At 36.6% G+C, this 23,721-nt stretch overlaps 2 protein-coding genes across 2 annotated transcripts; one reads left to right on the top strand and one right to left on the bottom strand.

The window, feature by feature from the left end:
- Positions 1-2,116: 2,116 nt before the first annotated feature.
- On the bottom strand, positions 2,117-7,559 carry LOC110899746 (calcium-dependent protein kinase 17). Its single transcript, XM_022146635.2, has 8 exons — positions 6,675-7,559; positions 5,739-5,882; positions 5,462-5,614; positions 4,660-4,775; positions 3,620-3,787; positions 3,375-3,502; positions 2,584-2,683; positions 2,117-2,502 (listed from the first exon to the last, which is right to left on the bottom strand). Exons 1-8 carry the CDS (start codon positions 7,339-7,341, stop codon positions 2,395-2,397), a joined length of 1,584 nt encoding a protein of 527 aa, XP_022002327.1. The 5' UTR covers positions 7,342-7,559; the 3' UTR covers positions 2,117-2,394.
- A 5,007-nt stretch (positions 7,560-12,566) lies between these two features.
- Positions 12,567-13,565, top strand: LOC110903380. The gene is made up of 4 exons (XM_022149366.2): positions 12,567-12,752; positions 12,829-12,912; positions 13,000-13,188; positions 13,299-13,565. Exons 1-4 carry the CDS (start codon positions 12,603-12,605, stop codon positions 13,461-13,463), a joined length of 588 nt encoding a protein of 195 aa, XP_022005058.1. The 5' UTR covers positions 12,567-12,602; the 3' UTR covers positions 13,464-13,565.
- The last annotated feature ends 10,156 nt before the right edge of the window (positions 13,566-23,721 follow it).

Raw genomic sequence — 23,721 nt, 5'->3', positions numbered from 1 at the left:
CTCACCCATTCAACTCATCTAATTTTTTTAACCAATCTTTAAAAAAAATGGATTCCAAGTTCCCGTTTTTTTCTCCCCTACCCGACTTTCCTATCTTCGATGATACAGCTTTTAACGAGCTCATTGACGAAGAAACGCATTGGAGACTAAAACACGATCTCGTTGAGCATCTCGGACGTTTAGATCTACCTCACCTTGAAGTGAGTTCGGACGACGAGTAGTTTGTTTTTTTATTTTTCTAGTTTGTATGTAATTTTTATTTTTAATTTAATGAAATGTCTTTTATTAAATTTTATTTAATTTTTATTAATATTTGTTTAATTTATTAACATGCATAATTACAACAAATAAAAAACAAAAAAAAAAGAAAAAGAAAAAAGCAAGTCCCCCAAGAGAGGAGTGCCGCCATCAAATTAAGGGTGTGAGGGAAGTTAAGAGAGGAGTTGACGTGACGCATGCTGATTGACCGAGCGTAAGAGAAGGGACTCCTCTAAAAGAGGAGTGCACCTCTCACCCTTAGGGTGGGCGGGGCACCCACCGAAAACCCACGCGGGGACCCCGGTACCGATTAGGGGAGACACCGCCAACATATCGGTGAGGTAGAGAGAGGGAGTGAAATCGGTGGGGCTTCACCGAAGAGAGGGGGAGGAGAGAGGGAGGAGAGAGGATGAGTGGACCAATCAAAACTTTTTTTTTTTTTTTAATAAAAACCAAGTCACCTAAGAGGGGAGTGCCGCCATCAATTTAGGGTGTTAGGGGAGTTTAAGAGGGGAGTTGACGTGGCACACAAGCATTGGTTGGGCGTAAGAGAGGGGATTCACCTCTTAGATGAGCACCCTTTACACCCTTAGTTTCCTTTTATTCCTGTATTTTTCCCCACTGAATTTGTCATTTTAACAGTCCTTCAAAAAAAACCTTTTTTCCCTTCGTTTATAAAACGGATAATTTTTTTTCATACGTACAGGCTAGGGTGTAGCTTCCTTTAGGTCTGATGGTGCCCTGGCCCCATCTATTTTTCGCTGGTATATGTAATGCATATTAAAAAATAAACATTTTTTTGTGACAAATGTCTTTTGACTGTATGTATTTTAAATTATGAAAATTGTTATTACATAGTTTAATAAACTGTATGCAAAAAATAATAAATAAAATTAGTAATATAAATATCTTTTGACTGTATGTATTTTAAATTTTGAAAATTGTTATTATTTGGTTTAATAAGAGTTTTTTTTTCCCAAAATGGTGGTGATGAAAAAAATATTTACTAAAATAGGTGATTTGAAAAATATTTACCAAAATAGTTGTTTTCTTTTGAAGTTTTTTCCCACAATGGTAGTGGTGGAAAAAATAATTAACAAAATAGTTTATTTAAAAAAAATTATTTACCAAGAAGAGTGTTTTTATTTATTTCTTTATTTTAAACTAATATATTGCATTTTTTTGCTTTTATTTTTTATTCAATATCTATTCAATATCACGCTTTTTTTATACCAAACAAGTCATTATACAGTTTATTTTATTTTTTAACTAACTTATTTTAATTCTTTGGTTTTTTAATGTTTTTCTTTTATTTTCCCTTTATATTTATGTAAGATAAATAATTTAAATATAATGTTTGCTCATGTGATTTCAGGATTATAAATGAACACGAAGATAATGGTAATATTCACTCCTAAAGCATAAACATCAACTTATTGGACAAAAAAATTAATAAAATTAGATTAATCTATAATGAATAATACTTTAAGCTTATAAAATAAAAAATATAATAAGTTAGCTATATATAAAAAAAATAATGAGTCGATTGAAGAAAAAAAAGTATAAAAGTGATAATTTAGTTAAAAAAAGAGAAGATTTACAATAGATTTGTTAAAAATAAAGAAAATAAAGAACACTCATTTTAGTAAATATTTTTCAAATCACCCATTTTAGTAAATATTTTTTCCATCTACACCTATTTGGAAAAAAAAAACTCGGTTTAATAAACTCTATGTAAAAAATAATAAATAAAATAAGTAATATATAATTTCATATGAATGGATCAATCAATGTAAACAATGGAAAACTAAGTAAATTTACATATTAGTCTATAAACATAAAAGGGATCCATTGCATATATTTCTAAACACACAGATAGAACCCTTCATTTTTTTTGCTTTTTCGCCTAGTATTACAAGTATTCACATGACAATTTTTCTGCTGAATTTGTTGACAAAAACCCACATCCGAACCAATGTCAATTCCGGAGATCAAATCAAGATTCATCAATTATCTTCACTGCAGCTGAAGTAATTTGAATTTTGCAAAAAATTCTGGGTGATAGTATGCATAACCTTCTGCTCTTCACGTCTCTGGAAAATATGTACACGCATGCATGTAATAAATGAGTCGAACTCATATATTAGGAACAAAGGAATCTCTTCTTCTCTTTGGATTTACACTATTTTGTTTGTTCCCTTTTCTCATCATTGCGACAAACTCGTCGTAGTTGATGCGACCATCCTGCAAAATAAACAGTCATTCAATTACCCAAAGATGTCATTATAAGATGTGTTTGAATCGTGCCTTCATTGGATTACTTACATTATCCGTATCAATCTCGGATATGATCTCTTTTATATCTCTTCCATCATTCATACCGTAGTCACGTATAGCTTGCTCCATTTCTTCTATAGATATGTATCTGTCATCATGAGAGACCATAATATATTACAAACCATTCTCTGTTGTTTAATCATGAGGAAAGATTGAGTATTTGGTAGACTCCATTAGATAGTGAGAGCATGAAAATCGGACAAATCCATAATTTTGGTTTCCTACGAAATTTTGTCCAAAATTTGCGTAGGCAAATTAGGCTTTTCTAGCTAGTAGTCAGTTAGGAAGCCCGTGAGTTGTTCACAAGATTTTAATTGGCCAGGCCTTAAACGTAACCATCGGCCCGGCCCAAATTACCTTATTTGTGGCTCTAAATTTAACTTTTTTGGTTATTTATCATAGGACTTTTTATATAAGTATCTTTAATAGGCAAATTTGATCGTCATAATTCAAAGTATGTCCTATTGACTCATACGAATAATGTGACCAATTACACTTTTAAGTGTCACTTACGTTGCCAAAAGCAATCCAACTATAACGGAAAAGTACTTCCATTTGCCTCTAACTTTCGTTTTGTCATTCCAAAACAATTTACAACATTCTGGTTAGGATCAAAATCATTAAGTCGTTCATCTAGAGGCCGACGTAGTTACTTTTCCGTTAAAAGGGGATTATGCTTAACAACGAAAGTGAAAGTTACGATTGTCGATTGTCCAAAAACTTTGTCTTGTCAAATGTACTTCAGTTTTAGATGGAGAAGAGTGTTTAAGTTAACTTACCCACTATTATCTTTATCAAAATACTGGAATGCAGTGTATAGATGTTCTTCTCTATCCATTCTGTTCATATGCATCGTTGCTGTTATGAACTCGTCATAGTCTATAGTTCCATTCCCGTCTGCATCCGCCTGTTTTATTTTCAGTTCATTTAAAATGATCAAATGAGGTTTTATATGATTGTTTTCAAATGTTTCAATAATTAAGAGCTCAAATAATCAATTAATCTTCAGCTTCGGATATCTTACGGCTTCTAGTAGTTGTTTAACTTCCTTTTCAGATAATTTTGGCCCTTGCTTGGAAAGCCCTTGTTTTAGCTCCTCAAGCGTTATTGTTCCGCTATTATCGGTATCCATTCCCTTAAACATTTCCTTTAAGCCCATGATTTCTTCCTCCGATAGGCATCCTGCAATAACCTGCTCATCCAGGAAAGATTGCAAACTCAGATTCGCAAATTATATGCAATTTCTTTGTGGTAACTGATCACAAAATAATAATAAACATAACTATAGCACTTATAAGAAATGTAAATATAGTTTAGCCTTTAAAATTTGTGAAATAATTAAAAATTATCCAATGTTACGAATGTATAAAAAGTTAAGTTCCCATGTATAAATATATAGAATTTGGGGTAAATTTGAAAGTGTGAACATGTAGTTAAGTTGTTCTTACTTTGAAATTAATCCAAATTTTCAACAACTTAACCACATTTATAGGCCTAGAATGGAAATTTGCGACTGCAAAATGATCACAAAAAGCCATCAATGGCGGATCTAGAAAATCATTATAGGCGCTACATTTAAAAAAAATCTAAAGGGGTACCGAAATGTAAAAAAAACCCCCAAATCTTTCTGAAACTTACACTACCGCATAAGCGTTAAGGGGCAACGGGGGTTACCCCTTATTACACTCTATATCCGCCTCTGACAGCCATTGCAACGGGTTTGCAATGAAAAAGGTTGGTTGCAAATAGCTTTGTCACCACGGAACTTTCCGTCAAAGTACTAAACTTATTGACGGACAACATGGCAATCCTCCGTCGTAAAACTACTGAAGCGAGTTTTGTCGCAAAATTTACAACCGAGTTTTTCTGTAACCAATATTTTCGGTAACAATTTTTTCTGTGGCATAAACGGTTTTTATAGAGGTGAAGGTTTATAAACTGATGTGCATGTATTATAGCCAATGATTAACTTGTACTTTTACTGCTGTAAAAAGAGTACTCGCTTTTTCAACCTTCAATGAATTATGATGAAAACATATTATTTGTATTAGACGAAGTATGTACCCGAAGAGCAACTTTCTTGAATTTGTTCATGGCTCTAAATTGTTTTAGCCTGCCCATAACAGCATTGTCAAGTGGCGTATCAGGTGCTTCACCATCTTCTTTAATCCATGGATGACCTAAAGAAAAAACAAACAACATTTCATCGCTCGTACCACAATTTACAAGCATTATGACATATAAATCCTAAAATATGACATTCATCTAGTTATCTAGTTGTATAGATAATCATTATTCATCTCTTATGGTGTATTTTTTTAAGGTCTTAATGTATAAAAAAGTTATATCAATTTAAAAATCGTGTGGAAAGTTGGTTTAAAAATTAACATTATGTTTTAAAAAATTGTACCATTTGTTTAAAAAAATGCTAATTGCTTAAAATCTTAAAATTTTGTGAAAAAAAAATCTTTCATTCTTAGGGGTGGGGTGGTTACTAGTGATAGAATTCTATCACTTACAAGCACCCAATCAAGTTCCGCCATTTCATCAACCATTTTTCCATCACTCACAACCTTTTTTGGTGGCAATGGTCATCACTCACCACCACACCCAACAATTTCCCCAACCAACAATTACCCTCACAAAAAAACCATCACGGGCCGTGTAGAAAATAACGAAATCTGAATTCATGGTGCTATAACGTGTTGTCGTTTAGGTGGCGGTGGACTTCCACAATTGTTCCACGCGTTATTTTATGCTATCACGCGTTGATTTTATTCCGCCCCCAGTGGCCTTATGTGTATTATAAAGACTCATTTTTACTAGTCGCATAGACAGACATAGAAATATACACTAGTGTACGTACAAAGCACTTCTTGTGCCGTCAGCCGTTGCTTGGGATCTGAATTCAACATCTTCCTGACTAGATCTTTAGCTTGGGGAGATATGGTAGGCCAAGGGTCACTTGTAAAATCTACATACCCACGCAGGATTGCATTAAATATCCCATGCTCCGATTCTGCAATAACACATAAATGTTTTAATCCAATGTTTTTAGTGTTATTTACTTTTGTATTTCTCAAACAAAGATAATCTTTGAAGCTTTCTCCAATGCTAAGTGATTCATTTTTCGACATTATTACCTGCCCAAAAAGGAGGAACTCCACAAAGAAGAATATACAACATGACACCAATGCTCCAAATATCAATTTCTGGCCCATATTTTCTTTTTAAAACTTCAGGTGCTATATAATATGCACTTCCAACAATGTCACCAAATACCTCGCCTGCATCAAAATGTAACAACTACTTCATGTTAGCCGAGTTTATTATCTGTTATATTCTATTATTTACTATTTGATTTATTATTTATCCTTAAGTTTTTTGTTAGTTATTATTTTAATCCCTAGTTTGAATATTAGCATAATTAATGACGTTTTATCTTTATACGTTATCCTGTAATTCAGTTACACCTCTATATATGTTTAAAAGTACTGAATCATGGTTGCGTAGGAAGGTTTGTCGGAAATGCGTTGTAAAAGTATTTCACAAGAGCTTTTTACCTACCATTGCCTTTTGTGGGAAATGAGTCGGAAACGACTGTTTCCTACGAAAGGCAATCAATTCTTTCATGGATCCAATTCCATGCATCGCAAATGGAAACATTTAAAACGAAAATGGTTGATTAGTTACTATTATTTCATTTGTCATTTATCTTTAAGTTTACTTGTTTGTCAAAATATTATATTTGTATTTAAATATTGGATAGTTGTTGACGTTTTATCATTTTCTCATTATCTTGAAATTTGGTAACACTATTTAAACAAACAAACGTATCTAGTAAAATTACATATGTAGCAAAGCTATTAGTAGGGTATGCCGAGACTGAGACGGGGCAAACCTGAATTCGTTAAAAAGGTTAATAATATATGGCTCACCAATATACCGAAAAAAACATTGAATTCTTTCATGGTATCAGATTCATTCATGCATGTTACTAGGATTCCTATCGTGATGAATCCAATTCCATGCATTATAAACGGAAAACATCTAGAATATAATGGAGTGATATGTATAACCTTGCTTGTAGAACACTGAGAGACCGAAATCTGTAGCCTTTAAGGGAGCATTTTCATCTTTATCCAACAAAAGAAAGTTTTCAGGCTTTAGATCTCTATGAATAACTCCCATTGAATGGCAAGTATGAACAATTTGAACAATTGTTCTAAGCAATGATGCAGCACCCCTTTCGGTATAGTAACCTTTCGCAATAATCCGATCAAATAACTCGCCGCCAGCGCACAACTCCATCACCAAATGCACCGAATGTTTGTCTTCAAATGCACCCTTAAGGTCCACAATATTCTGTTGCCCGCTCAAATGATGCATGATCTGCACTTCTCTCCGTACATCATCCATATCTTCCTTGTTCGCAAGTTTCCGTTTAGCAATTGTTTTGCATGCCAATTGTTCACCCGTTTGTTTGCTCGTACACAAATGTGTGACACCAAACTGGCCCCGGCCAAGCTCTTTCCCGATTGTGTAACCCGTGCGGACATCCTCCATTGGGCGTCCCAACACGGGTCCAATCGGGTTTTGCTTGCCGGAGTTTGCTGTGGGAGATGGGGATGCAGTTTGAGGGGTGGCTCTCGATGGATCGTTTTCGGATCTTTCTGCATTATTATCATTAGGGTTTGTCGGACCGTTCTCGGTGGTTGGTTCTTTTCGGGAACAACAGCATCCCATTGGATGATTGGTGTCCGATGAGTGTTATAAGAACAAAAGAAAATGAGAAAGAAAATTAGGGTTTTGGGATATTGAAGAAAGAAAGGTTTAGAGAGAGAGACACCTAGTGCGAGAAAGAAGGTAAATGGAAAGAAGAAAGAGAGAGAGAGTGAGAGAAAAGTGAAGAAAGATTGCAAAATGGGATGGAAGTGTGTGGAAAGAAGACGAGTTTAGGTGGAATGATGGGGAGGGATTATAGGGTTGGAAATGGTCTACGGATTTTCTTATATTGACAGGTTGAACGGTATCATAGTGACAAATAATCCTTGATAACATGATTGCAAATCACTCGGCTTTAAATTATTTCATTTTCAAGATCGAGTGATATGATTTCTATAGATCGACTAAAGCAAGCAAACACTTTCTAGGGTGAGATCAAATAGGAAATTTAATTTGGGTAGAATGATAGAAAGCAATGGGGTTGTGACATGTGGCAAAAAGGAAAATAAATAAGAAGGGGCATTTTAGTCAACCAACCATTAGTCTCATGAAACCCTAAATCTAAAAAACACAGTTCTAAAAAAATCAGAACGTCTTTCTCTTTTACAATTCATCTCATCCCTACATCACCACCCCCCCCCTCGCCACCACTTCGTCGCCCACTGCTACCACAACCGTCACCCCACTCCCACCACTCTGTTACCGTCCACAGCTGAAGATCTCTTAATCCTGATTCAAGCTTGACACATCAGCCTACAAAAGAGTTTAACAGATCGGCATCGATGGTGTTCTCTCCGATGCGTCGTTCATCGCCGCCGTCATCACCATGATCGTCGATTTTGGATTGCGTTTTACGGAAGCTGTTGAATGAACTGCGTTTTGCTGTTAAAGGGAGCTATAGGGAATTTTTAATATGCAAAAAGTGATTACGTGGCTCGTGGAAAGACGTCTAATTATTGTGTAAGTACCCTAATGCTGACCTACTCTTTTCCAATTATAGATCTAGGGTAGTTTGAATTATTTAACTTGACTTGATAGACTAATAAACCGACGGGGCAACTAAGGCACGATTTTTTCCAAAGACTGTCTAAAGCAATTCGCCGGGTAAGACCTATCAATAGCCCCGCACCTTCCAGCTATAAGCACTAGCAGAACACTAAAATCTAGCAAATCACTAACAACTACTTCTAGGGTTTATTGGCCAATTCTCCCTAAAGGTCAAAAACACACAGTAGAAGACCTAGCGTGAACCTATTCCGTAGCAGACAACCACCAAGATTCACACGAATTAATTGATAGTAATAAACCAAATTAAAGTATGCATGTGCATCAAATCAATAAACCAAACTCTTTACTAAACACAATTAATCCATAACATTCATGCAATCAATTAATGAAAAGGTAAAAACTTTATATCAATCCAATCATCTTAGTCTAGGTGGCTTAAAAGTTTAGCCAAGCATGTTAAGTAATGAAAACGAATCAAAGACAATCAAACAAGAATTCATTGTAACAAGTTTCGTAAGAAAAATAAAAAACAAAGAACTAGAAAACCCGTGTAGTCTTCAATCCTTCGTCCCGAACTCGTACCAATGATTCCAAAGCTTCAAAATCTCCGCTCTTGCTCAATGAATGCTCCAAAGTTCGCCTAAGATGCTCTCAATTCGTAGTTAGGGTTTTGATAATGAGTTTCTTGGGATTTTATACGTAACCCTAATGAGCAGCGAATTATTTCCGTCAAATAACCCCGTCGCGTCGCGCGACGGGTGAAATCCTTTGAGGTCACGTAGCTCGACAATATAAAATATCAAAAATCAATTATTAAATGGTAGCGGCACGCGATGAGAAAGGCAGGTAGCCGTGGCTTAGCGCGACTGCGTCCATTTTCCAGCTCTAGCAGCCCAATAACTCAGAAATAATTCTAACTCCTTTTCAACTTGTTCCGGGACTTGGTATTTCGGCATTTTAGCTCGTTTTCACTCAATTTCCAGCAAATTTAAGCACCAAGACCTGCAAAACTCAATCTGATCAATAGTATGCACATTCTAACGAAAACTAAACTAAATGTAACGCAAAACTATACAAACTATACCCGAATAAAGGATGTATTTTGCAATACCTCAAATATCCCCACACTTACTCTTTTTTCATCCTCGAAAAAGAATTATGCAACGGAATGAGAATTGAATAGTCACTTGGGTCAAAGCATATTTATATTTTATTAAAACCAAAGCTTGCGTTAGCCGCGATTGCGAATATACTTGTCCCTTTAAACCCAAATCCGGTCTTAAGCCCTTATCATGTGAATTTAATTTAAGTGCGGTGAATCTACCCAGGGTCTCACGCTAGAATCTACGGTCCACCTACTCCCGCCTCAAGTTTATAGAACTAAAGGAACGATCACTAGACCAATTCCCAACCGTCTTATATCAAAACCAAGAGAATTCACAATCAATTTTTTTTCATTCTTTTTTCCATTTTTTTTTCACATTTCTTTCTTTTTTTTTCTTTCAATGAGCGCAGACGTTGCTTTCCCTAACCAAGAGGCATCCGGCTGTAGAGTCGCTATCCCCAACTCGGATTACTTAGGCTTCGGTACTTTTTTACTTTTCTTTGCAATGTCGATTTCACACACCCTAGAGGTAATCCGGATGTAAAGTCACTATCCCCAACCCAGACTACATAGAACTGCGCTACTTTCATTCAGTTTCTAGCTCATTTTTTCCTATTTTTTTCTATTTTATTTTTCATGAAAAAAAATTCTAACGGTTTTAACTTATAACGGTGTCCCTTATACTCTTATTGGCGGTTTCAATTTCCCATATTTCACAGGCGAAAACCCACTAGTAGACCGACAATTAAGGTGTATTAACTTAAAGGGACTTACAACCAAACCCCGGCCTATCCACATATCCCTAACTAGACACAAGCTCGATTTATTTAATCTCATATTGTTATTATTCGAACCCAAGCACAAATTCATCTTTTCTATCATTTTCCGCTTTTTATTTGCAAACTTCTCATTTCAAAGGACATTTTTCTGATTTTTCAATTTTTTTGGATTTTTCAAAATTTTTCAATTTTTCATTTTTTTTGTATTTTTCAATTTTATGACTCGATTATTTACATGTATCGCATCCCCACACTTAAAGATTTCATTGTCCCTAATGCAAGAATGGAAATACGACTCAAAAACTACCTAAACACTAAAAACTGGAAACTAAAGATGAAACAAATAAATAAAATACAAAAGAATACAAGGGAAGCGACTTAGCTTTATATGTGAGACTGTCAAAGTGCCACTCGTTTCCACATAAGCCCTCCAATTCGAAACGCGCTCAGCAAACAACTCCTAATCTCGGACACGCGAACGAAAGCGGCTACTACAATCAACCTATCAGTCACCATCAACAAACTAGCAAAACATATCATAGTATATATCATCAAAATATGATCACACTACAAGAACGTCCCACTTTTACCGGCGACACCTTTAGCGGCGACAGGCCACCTGTCGCCGCTATTGGTCGATCCACGTCAACCCTATTCCCCAGCCGTTGATCAATATTCTGATCTAACGGTTGGGGTTTCCAGAAGCAATACCAGCGACAAGGGATCATTAATAGCGGCGACAGGCGGTCTCCGCTAAAAGTTTGTGGCCCACTTTAATCCCTAGCCACAGAAATCTTATCCTTTTTAACCCTAGTTAGCTTATTACCGGCGACGAATGAGTTAGTAGCGGCGACAAAGGTGTCGCCGGTATTGCTCTGTCCGTAAAACCACAGACAGCGCCTTTTCCTTCCCTCCTCCTTCATTTTCCCCCCATTTTCTCTGCAACCACCACCGCTACACCGCGTTTTTCGCCTGAATCGGTGAGTTTAACTTTTTTTTTTCTTAAATCTCTTCTCTATTTTGTTATTTACATGTTATAGGCTTTAATTTTTGCTCGTTTTTGGGTATATTTGTGTTTATGGAAGAATATTCGGATCACCACCATCTCTTCTCCGGTCACAACCGAAACTTCTCCGGCACCACCTCGTCTCAGCGGTCTTAGTCTACTTGAAACTTGAAAAAAACGGTTAGTTTTATATGTATTTTTTTTAAAGATTAGAAATTTTATAATTTTTGGTTTAGGAAGTAAATATGTTGGTGAAAATGAGTATGTTAGTATGTATAATTTTGACGACTTATGTTAGTATGTATAATTCTAAAATGTGTATGTTAGTATGTATAATTTTTAGTTTAGGATGTAAATATGTTTAGAAATTGTATAATTTTTAGTTTAGGATGTAAATTGTATTGTTTTTAGTTTAGAAATTGTATAATTTTTAGTTTAGGATGTAAATAAGTGTATGAATGAATGTATGTATGTAGGTGTATGTTAGTATGTTGGTGAAAAATGTGTATGTTAGTATGTATGTTTGTATAAAGTATGCAAATGTGTATGTAAGGATGAATGTTTGTATGTCAAATGTATAATGTAGGTGTATTTAAAAAAAATGAGTATATGAAACTCTATTTATTTGTGTATTTAGGTGTATGTAAGCATGTATGTGGGTATGTAAGTGTATGAATGATTGTATTTATGTAGGTGTATGTTACTATGTTGGTGAAAAATGTGTATGTTAGTATGTATGTTTGTATAAAGTATGCAAATGTGTATGTAAGGATGATTGTTTTGTATGTCAAATGTATAATGTAGGTGTATTTGGAGAAAATGAGTATATGAAACTCTATTTATTTGTGTATTTAGGTGTATGTAAGAATGTATGTGGGTATGTAAGTGTATGAATGAATGTATTTATGTAGGTGTATGTTAGTATGTTGGTGAAAAATGTGTATGTTAGTATGTATGTTTGTATAAAGTATGCAAATGTGTATGTAAGGATGAATGTTTGTATGTCAAATGTATAATGTAGGTGTATTTGACAAATATATATTAGTTAGGAAATGCCCGCCAAAATTGAAATCATCATTTAAAACATAACGAACATAGAAGTATAATGTAGGTGTATTTGACAAATATATATTAGTTAGGAAATGCCTCTTTATATTAAAATCATCATTTAAAACATAACGAACATAGAAAATACCCGCCAAAATTGAAATCATCATTTCAAACATAACGAGCTAAGAAAACACCCAATCGAAATTGAAATCATGATTTAAAACATAACGAGCTAAGAAAACACCCAATCGAAATTGAAATCATCATTTCAAACATAACGAGCAAGGGAGGTTACAATGATCTTGAGAGTGCAAGGGCATTCCATCCCGAGGATATGCCCTATGATAACTGGTTGAGAACCATTGAAGGTTTCCGGGAAGCTAAATATATTAAAAGAAGCGAGGCCAACACACTAGTACGCGAGAAACAACAATTCCCATACCGTGGGGGGACATCTTCGTACGGTAGCACCGCCTATAAAAATGTAATGTTTTATGTATGTGTGCGTGTGTGTAAGCTTTTGTTTATTTAATGTCTAATCTAAGTTTAATGTTAAACAGGATATGGATTGGGTACCTACGTATGCTAAAACCCACACGGACAATCAAGGGAATTGGGTTGATCCGGTTGCTGAACAAAATTACGTAAGTATTTCTTTTAAGTATTATTTTCTATAACAAATATATATATATATACACACACATATATTTAATCATCTTCGTAAAATACAGCGGAACATACAACAGGCCACAAGTCAATGGAGCGGTGAGGGTCCGCCAATTGCCCCGTATCAGGAAGCGTTGGGTGAGCGGCGAGGATGGTACCGCGGGATGGGGCCTAAACCTTCTTCCAACACGTCCTCGCACTCGTCATCTAACATGTCGTCTTCGCAAGCTCGGACGCAAGAACCCTTTTCCGAGGTAAACTGCGCAATTTAAAAAATGACAAACGAACGCATGTTTCGTTGTTAAATATATGTTGGTAGCGTTAATTAATATGCTAATATACGTTTTGCTATCTATTATTGTAGGATTTTGTTAACAGCTTGTTCCAAACCCCGTCATTTTTGAACCAACTTAACAACTATCTTGCTTCACAAGGAAAAGGAAAAGGAAAGTCAAAAGACTACGATTCTGACAACTTATTCGATAATGAATCCGACGATGAACCCAACGATAACGATGACGATGAGTGACTTGTTTTTAATGTATGCTTTGGATTTAATTAAACGTTGTAGGATATAATGTACGACTTAAACGTAGTTTTTAATTATATTACCTTTAGTATATGTTGATTATGTTCATTGCGTATGCTTGCGTTGTTTGAAAATAGGCAGGTTTTGTTTTTTCGGCCGTAAAACTGGCTGGGCAGCTGTATATACAGCTGCTGTATTAAAAAAAAATAGACTTTTAGCGGCGACACGTGTCGCCGCTATTACTCTTCACCCTTTACCGACGAAAGTCAACACCGGCGACACAGTTAGCGACGACAGCTGTCGTCGCTAAAAGTGCAGCATCAATACCGGCGACAGCTATCAATACCGGCGACAGTCAGTCAATAGCGTCCGAGCAATACCGGTGATGCTTTACCGGCGACATGTCGCCGCTAATAGTCAATAGCGGCGACAAAAGCGGTCAATACCGGCGACACCCGTCGCCGCTAAAGGTGCCCTGTTCTTGTAGTGTCAGTTTCAACCACATAAACCAACCCATCCTGCCCAACCAACCTGTTTAACATGTATCAGTAATAGTACAAACCAACAAATGAGGATAAAAACAGCATAAAAATAATCAAACAAAAGATATAGTCAGCTGCTGCATCCTCATGTCATCCCCACACTAGTCCTGCTCCTGCGCTGACAGACTCCTCACTGCCCTGCTGTCGTCCACCTGCACCAGCACTACTCTCACCAAATACATGGAATGGGGGATCCGGATCAAACCTCCCACCAGCACCAGCCGAGCCTCCCTGCTGTCTCGGCTGAAAGAAGTCTGGGATCCCCATCATATGTGTACTCATCATGTACCTGAGAGCATCATCCTGCCTCTCCGGACCCAACTGAATTGACTGAATAAGATGCTCCAGCCTGTCAAATCTCTGCTCCAGATAGCCAGAGAGTGACTGCAATGTGAGAGGCTCAGGTGGAGGCTGCCTCTTCCGATACTGATGTGCTGGTAGCTCGTGTCTCTGTGGTGGCCGTTGTCGGTGTGTAGGATCAATCTGAATCATCACATCCTCAGCTGGATGTCCCTCTGGCGGCTGCACCTGCGGGCCCTGCCTAATCGGCTCCTAGCCGTAGGGCTCAGTCCACAACACACTACCTGCCTGCTGCAACTCTTTCATCCCAAATGTCATCGTCTGGGGCCCTTCATGTAGAAATTGGGGAACATACTTGGTGAACACCCCAAAATTTTGTGCAATCCGAGCAATATAGGGGCCCATAGGCAAACCGGCACGATGGCATCCTCGACGACCTCTGCTGAACGAGTCTGCTAACACCGTAGCCAGATTCATCTCACGGTTCTCCACACGGCACATGAGAATGAACAACTCGATCCAATTTGCCTTATTCTCCCCTGACTTCCGACCCACCAATGTAGTAGACAAAATCTTCAAAACATACCTATAAACTGGGTTACGAACCGAAGTAATCAGGTTCATAACCGCGAACGGGAGGTCAGATATCATCTTCCAAAAACTCTGCAGCTCAGCCGAACTGTAGGATCGTTGTCGGACCCGAAATGAGTCGATCAGAGGTGTTCTACTCAGAATGAAAGGCGGAAACAGACATAATGAGTTGAATTCAGCTAGATTTACACTAATAACTGTCTTTGTATTGATTCTGAAACAATTACAGATCTGAAGACACTTCGATAGAGCTTCGTCGTCGGAAAACACCAAAGTAATTTTGTACCAACTGACACGAAAACAAACCTATATATAGGCAGACTAATTCCGCATGAACACTACTCAAACGGAAATACATTCAAGCGAAATTACAACTCACACGGTACTACATTCTAATTCCGCACGGAATTACTAGATCACTTTTCAAATGGAATTAAAACCTTCATGTGGAATTAACTTTTTGCTTCATTTCTTGAACTTCGTGCCAAAAGCAATGCAAGACTCGATACAAGACGAAGTCGACAGACGTATGCACCAACAGACTCCACCTCGGATGTTGACGAGTCTACTGTGTCGAGTCTTTGCAACTTCAATCTTTATCAGTCTGTCTTCTCTCTTTTCCATCAGCACCAAACAGACTCCCCCTCTCAACATGCCTGATCACAACATTACTTTTATAAAAAAAGAATCGTAATCTGGCTCTCAACTTTCTAACTCTTGATCAGATCTCTTGATTTATTAAGTTCATCAGCATCCTCAGCTTCAAGATCGTAACATGGCTCTTTGCATCCACATGCTCTCCTTTTGCAAGCAGACTCCCCCTCGAGTTATGCTCGTAATCAGGATTGTCACCTGGCATCCATTCTGATCTTCAGGTATCGGAACCTGGCTTTCTCTAACCACAGAGTCCTCAGGTATCGGAACCTGGCTCTTCTTAGATTTCAAACCTGCATTGTCTCTACCACAAACATAAGTTTTATGATTTTAGGATTTGAAAATTACAGACACCACTTGTAGATCCCTTTCTGATGAACCACTTGTAGGAAAGATTTAATCATTTTAAAAACTTTTAAACACAAACTTCCCCTCACAAACTGTCATCATGTTTAGCACTTGGAATTTTGAAAATCAGTTTTTCAACACCAGTTGTCAAAAATCTTTTTGGATTTTTCAAAAATTATGCTAAAACACACTGAAAATCTTTTGGGATTTTTGATAAAGAAATGCAGTAAAGAAATATTTACAGACAATATTTTTGTGAGTTTGTGTAAGAAGATCATATCAGTTTATGAGACAAATCATCAACGCTTCATTTCATTTTATGTTTTAAACAATTCACCTAGATTGTCAGTATATTGATCCACTTAAATTTTCATACAAAGTTCAACTGTTCCGAGATACGAGATTAATGTCTTAAGCACTTAAACTTATTCGCGTGTCCCACCACTTGAATATACTCCCGTATCCAGATCGCAATATTCAGTCTTACAGGTGAGTATACCTGGATGATATCTGTTAAAGGGTTAAATGCGAAACCGTGAGAGCTCAGGTCAGAACTTCCGTTCAGCAGAGAGATGACGACTCGACTTTTGGTGTGTTCAAAGAATCTTTTCTTCAACAGCACATGATTAGCATTTTTCAATGTTTAATCATTTTTGTACTGAGGGCAGCGCTATATTTCAAGCAACTGCAAAGTATTATACGGGGACTAGGCCATTGCTTCCGCAAAATCAGAAGTCCCGGGATAATACCCCAGATATCACTGAGTATAAAGACCTTGTATCTCAGAAAGAGGGACCTTTCAAACAAGATTTCGGGGGTTACCCATATATCCAAGAAATGTTCCCCACGATATAAGCAAGTTTGAAATATTTAGGTTTATATCTCAAAAACAATCTACTAAATGTGTAAAAACCTACTGATATATCCGTAGTGAGATTGTTTATCACATTTGACTTTCCATTTCTTTAGCATCTTGTGATAGTCCACTGATGTACTATCATTTCCTCTTTTCTCAACAAAACTCATTTTTTTTAATTTTATCATGTTTTTGGATTTTCTGAAAATTTTTACTCCCCCTAAAATGCAAACACATTTAAAAGAAATTTGAAAACAAACAGTACAAAAAAAATGACAACTGTTGTGAATCGCTTCATTTCGCCATCCACTTGGCATAAACACTCAGAACTCCCCCTTTCAACAAACTATTTTCCCATTTAGAGTTCAAAACACTTAAGTTTGTTTTAATCAAAATGGTTTTTCCGGAAAATAAGTTTTATTAAAACCACTTGTAGAATAGGGGTTCATCATCTTGTTTTTCAACCACATATATGAAGATTACATCAAGTCCAAATTAATGACCTTGACGAATCATTAATAAGAATAAACCTCTGTACATTTGTAGGAATAAAACATCTACACAAATTCATTTTACCAATAAAGATGTCGATTCCTGCTTCACACTTACCAACCTGGAAGCTCCGGCAAGTCCACAACCTGTAAAAATTTATCAACTTAAAAATTCATTCACAAAATCAATTTTTATCAAGAATGATGCCGATTCCTGCTCCGCGATTACAAACTTGGGAGCTCCGGCAAGTCAGGTTTTTCAAGTAAAGAAAATGTCCACCGAAGCCTGACCAGCCTTGAGTGATCTTAACTCTGACTCAGTCGGGTTATAAGTTGCCTTCTTTGTAGCATAAAAATCTTTAACCCCTTGAACTTTACCCTCAACTATTTTTTCCATAAATCTTTTTCACATTGCCATTAAACGCTTTTTCGACATCAAATTCTTTCTTCTCTGAATAGAATTGATTCGAGATCTCAACCTTACCAACCCTTGATTTAAAATTCTCAGCCTTCAATGATGGAAAATTTGCATCATCCACTAGAGGTACTGAGTCTTCCTCTTTTACCTTAACCTGTGGCTCTTCTGGCTTTGTGGAACCAGAATCATTGCCCGATTTTACATCAAACTTCTTAACAACCCACATTTGGTTGTCTTTGGATTTCTTTTTATAAAATTTTTTCTTTGAACATTCACCAACTTCATAAGTTGAATTTTCAAAAATTTTGAATTTTTCAGTTTGTGGTTCATTTTTCTCAACAACTTTTTCTTTGAGTTTTTCAGAGACTCCCTGTTTTGTTTTTGTTTCTTGAGAACAGTTCCATGCAATGTGACCAACTTCATTGCATTTGTAACAGGTTCTTGTCTCCTTTCTATGAAAAACTCCAGTCCCTTTCCTTTCAGCGAGAAACTCCTGGTTTAATTGTCTACAGAAAGGTTTCTTCTATTCTTCTTCAGCACTTCCTCCTGAAACAAATTTTGTGTTTGTTTTAGAAATTTTATCATTTTTATAATTTTCAGGTGGAATAAAACCTAAACCTTTCTTTTTGAAATTACCGTTATGGTTTGGTTTCTTTTGAAAGCCAGAACCAGAACTGTAACCTTTTTTCTTGTTTAATCGCTGTTGAACTCTCGAAGTGTATTTTTTAGGTTTTGCAGAAAGATTTAAACCTTTTATTTCAGAAATATTAATTTCTGTTAGTTTGAAAACCTTTTTTTATCAAATCAGTTTTAACACTTCTTATTGGAAATTCTTTATCAGAATATAATTTGTCAGAATCATTCAAAGTGTATGCAACTTCAAATGTTTCATCATCCAATTTCGATTTTGATAACAAAAACTCTTTACTGTAAGCCCTTTTAACCGACGTCTTTGGACTGTTGACCGACGAACTCGAATTTCCAGACTCAGACTCCTCGTCTTTATCCAACACATGATCGACCACCTTTTTTATTAACTCGGACTCATGATCAGTGTCAGACGATGTAAAAGTGATGTCAATGTTTTCTGGTAACTCATCGGTTATATCAGACTTCAGTTTATATTGACTGCCTTTTGGACTTGCTCCTCATTTGGTTTTCTGGGAGAATAACCTTCCCAGATCGGAGGCGGATACTTGTTATAGCTAACACTCTGTTTCTTACTAGTATCCTTTTTCTTCGGCTTTTCATCTTTAAATGCTTCCATACCTGCAACAGTTGGATAAATTCGATCAATAAGATAATCAGAACTAGAATAACTCTGTAATAATCGTCTGATTCTCTCGTTTTCTATCTTTTTAGTTTCTAACTCGTGCTTCCACTTTGCACTTTCTTCAATATAGAAATTGATAGCTTTCTGCATCGACATCATCACAGCATTCAGCATTGTCCGTGCATCTTCTCTTTCAGAATTAGTCTTTTGCAAACCAGTTACCGTTCTATTCAACACATCGTAAGATTCTTTCACGTAGTTGAGATCAAACAGTAACTTTTCTATCATCTTGTCTTTCGCTCTTAGTTTCTCATCTTTTTCTGCACACTGCTTGCAAGATTCCAAGCATTTTTCACATGGCTTGATATCCTCAACAAACTTTTCGACTATTTTTTCGACTTCAACAACTTTCTCAACCTCAATCACCTTCTCAGCTTCACCATTCTTCTCAGCATCACCATTCTTCTCAGCAATTTTAACTTCATTCTTTTGAACAGTCTCTTCCTTTTGAGCAAAACTCTCACATTTCATCTTCTTTCGTTCTTTTGCTGCTCGTCTCTCCTTCAACTTCTCCACACGATCTGCAAAATAAAATTGAAAACTTTCAGAAGATAAATGAGCTTTTGCAACATCAATATGCATTTCTTCCTCATAATCACTAAAATCATCAGTTTCTATTGGTGATTCATCAAACTCTATTGTCTTTCCTGTACTATCACCTGAAGAACCAGAATCAGATGGTGTTTGATCAAAAACTGTTGTTCTTTCTGAACTTTCATCTGATGAGACAGACTCTCCTTCTTGACTTTTATCATCACTAGCAAACACTTTCATCCATTCTGTAAATAAATCAGGTTCTTGAATGACTTTTGCTATGAGAGCAACCACTTTTGAATCAGGTGGAATGTATTTGTCCCAGCTGAAACCTTCTGCCATTTTTTCATCTTGATCAACGATACCATAATAAGCTTTCTTATTTGCATCTTTGAGCATTCTAGCATGTGCAGTTTGTGGCTCCTTTTGTTGTTGTTGTTGTGGTTGATGAGCAACTTGTTGATATATGGCTTTCCGATAGTAATCATCCTTTCCAAAAGGATTCTTTGCTCCACTAGCTTCTTGATTTTTACATTCTCTCTTGAAATGACCTTTCTCCCTGCATCGAAAACAAGTAACTTTAGATTTATCAAAACCCAAAGTTGAAACATGTGCATCCAGAAAATCATTTCTTCCGGTAATCATTTTGAATTTTTCTGCTCTCCTCAAGACACTCGCTAAACACCATTTGATGTCCATGAGCTCCATCTCTTCAGCATCGATCTGATCGTAATCCTCTTTCGTCAGCATAGGATTTCCGATCCTTCCTGCAACCAATCCCTCATAAGATTGTAGCACAGTAGCAAGTAACTCCATGTGATCTTTAGCAACTTCTTCGGAAAAGCTTTGACCATTTGGAAGATTTAATGCAATGTTACATTGTATCACACAACCATTTCCAGTTTTTGAGATTTGATGTTGAAAGATTGTAGTTGAACTCTTTGGATTCACACTTAGATATGAAGAGATTCCACTGCTACTGTTTAAACTTTGATCAACAGTTCCAGATGAGTTCCCGGCACTAAAAGCAGTTTGGATTTTAGGACTCATTTCAACCTCTTGAGCACTGCCTTTGTAATACATTTTCACATCTTGTTGATTACTCGGATTATTCATCCTTGTAATCTTTTGTTGTTCAAGATCTTGACTTTCAATGTTTTCAATGAACTGTGAAATAGTCAATCCATCATATTCCACTGTGTTCTTCAAGAACATCAGAAACGTACCCCATTTTTTCTGAGGTAAAGCATCAGCCAGTTTGTCTACCCACTCATCTTGGCTTTTCTCAATTCCCAACAAAGACATAGATCGAACTAAGTGGCAAAATCTTTCAATCAACTTCTTTGATGTTTCTCCCGCCAAGCTTGAAAACAAATCGAATTCTTTCTTTAGCAATGCTTTCTTGATCTTAATCATTTTCTCACTACCCTCGAATTTAACCTTCAATGCATCCCAGATTGAACGCGTAGTGTTATCATGTTGAAGCAAGATAAAAATGTCTTCCTTTACAGCTTGCTGTAACAAACTAATCATCATTTTTTTTCTGCTTTATACATGTCTCTCTCTTTGTCATTCAATTCTGAAATTGCTTTTGTAACACCTAAATCTGTATGAGGTCGAACATACTTCTTCTCAATGCATTCCCAAGATCTCAAATGATTAGCTTGCACCCAGTTTTCGAATCGATCTTTCTACCCATAATACTCCTCAATGCCCATAAGCTTCGGGGGTTTTTGTAAAGTTCCGGTTTCGTTCTCCATGTTCATGCTTTGAGCAATGGCAGCCGGAGTAGTCGGAGATGAAGCAAACGCGTTGTAAAAATCTTCTTCCATGATACGGTAAAAAGTTTCACAAACAAACCCTTTCACACGAAATTAGGTCCTTCAAACGAAATTACCTGCAACAGACAACCTTCAAACGAAATTAGTATCTTTCTAACGAAATCAAGTAATTCCGTACGGAATTACTCAGTTTCACATGAAATTAGATTTGACACGAGATTACTCAAACGAAATTAGAATCTCATGCGGAATTAAATGAAATTTCAAACGAAATTAGCTTTTAACTGTAATCTCGTGCGGAATTAAAGTACACTTTCAAACGAGATTAGGATGATGTCATCATTTTCGAACAGAATTTCATGCGAAATTACATATTTTGTCAGATTTTGATTGAATTATGGTCCAATTCTCTCAAGGCTTTGTTAAAACACTGTTTTGCATGTTATATTTGAAATTCAGATCATTTTAACCACTAGAACTAGTTCAATTGATAAAAGAAGGTGTAGAAGTAAGAGAATGAGATGAAATCAAGCTGAATTGGCTAGAACTCCTCCTCCTGTGGTCTGATACCAGTTGTAGGATCGTTGTCGGACCTGAAATGAGTCGATCAGAGGTGTTCTACTCAGAATGAAAAGCGGAAACAGACATAATGAGTTGAATTCAGCTAGATTTACACTAATAACTGTGTTTGTATTGATTCTGAAACAATTACAGATCTGAAGACACTTCGACAGAGCTTCGCCGTCGGAAAACACCAAAGTAATTTCGTACCAACTGACACGAAAACAAACCTATATATATAGGCAGACTAATTCCGCATGAACACTACTCAAACGCAAATACATTCAAGCGAAATTACAACTCACACGGTATTACATTCTAATTCCGCACGGAATTACTGGATCACTTTTCAAACGGAATTAAGACCTTTATGCGGAATTAACTTTTTGCTTCATTTCTTGAACTTCGTGCCACAAGCAATGCAAGACTCGATACAAGACGAAGTCGACAGACGTATGCACCAACACGAACCAACACTGTAATCCCTAGCAGTAGAATAAGCACCCCTCAAACTAGTCAAAAATCCCGGCTGTCTCACCTCCTCCTCAGTATAAAACCCCGACACAGTGGCAAACCTCGCCATATTCATCTCAAAAACCTGCCTACCCAAACTGAACGACACAGCTATGTCCTGATCAAACTTTCCCTCCTTGTGTCTCCATGTGATGTGAAACTCCAGCACCAACTCCTCATACTGAGTCTGCGTACACTCCAATGCATTAGTCAACTTCGGACCCAAAAGGTCCAACACTTCCTGCCTCGACCCTATTTCCTCCAACCACAGCCAATCTATAACCCTGTGCTGAAGCAAATCCGTTTTCCTCAGCTTATCATATTTTTCCCACTCAGATGTATTCGGCTCGAATTGAAGTATCGGGTGATCGAGTCGATTGACTTTATGCGTTGGAATAAAATCGTGAGACCTCTGATACTGTATCTTTCTCAACTTCCGATCATTTGCAGCTATCTGTATAATCAGAGTCTCCTGTGGAACCGGATCTTGTTGGGGTGGATCCTGTTGTGGTGCTGTCTGACCCGCACCCCTTTTTCTAGGCCTACCGCTGCGTGAACTGCTAGCCATGTCTGCAAAACAGATATTAACAATCAGTAATAACAAACTATTTTTTTGGTATTTTTAATTCTTTTAGTTTTTTTATTTTTTTTGAAATTTTTATATTTTTTTGGATTTTTCTAATTTTTTCTAAAAAATTAGAATAATAGCCATATAGCATTTCATTCGCAGCTAATTCTGAAAATAAAGTTGAAATAAAAACCGGGTTACCTTTTTACAAATGCTAAGTGATAATTAAACTCGCCAGAATGGAGATTGAATACAGGCGAGCTTAAATCACTTGTACGTGCAAGTAAACCCAAAAACAACTAACTACGACTCAAACTAGACTAAAACGACACAGACACTAAACTAGACTCAATGTACACTACCCCCCCCCCCCGGCCCTTTAATTGTCCGCAATTAAATCGAGTGCCTAACAATGATATTGCAGTCCAATCTTTCTTAAAAGTCAGCCATTTATTAGTTTAAAACCAAAATTTTTAGCGATTGAAAAAGTCCGCATAATTAAAGGAGGGTTTTCCGTTTGCAAAAATTTCATTTTAAGTTTCGAGGTTAAACTTCAAGCGCCAATATCCCCATACCATTCAATCATCAAGCAAATCACATTCAATATTACCAAACCGACACCACCCGAACCCAATAAGAGCTTTGAAACAAAAACCGAATTTTATGTCAAAGTAGCAATGTCAAGTTAAGCAATGAAGTAACGTGATGTGCATAAACCCAAACCAAGCCACCCGCACCCCTGAAACATTCTAACTAGCATACATATAC

This window comes from Helianthus annuus, chromosome 13, assembly GCF_002127325.2.
Source record: "Helianthus annuus cultivar XRQ/B chromosome 13, HanXRQr2.0-SUNRISE, whole genome shotgun sequence".
Lineage (NCBI taxonomy): Eukaryota > Viridiplantae > Streptophyta > Magnoliopsida > Asterales > Asteraceae > Helianthus > Helianthus annuus.
This window is presented reverse-complemented; position numbering and strand designations above follow the sequence as displayed.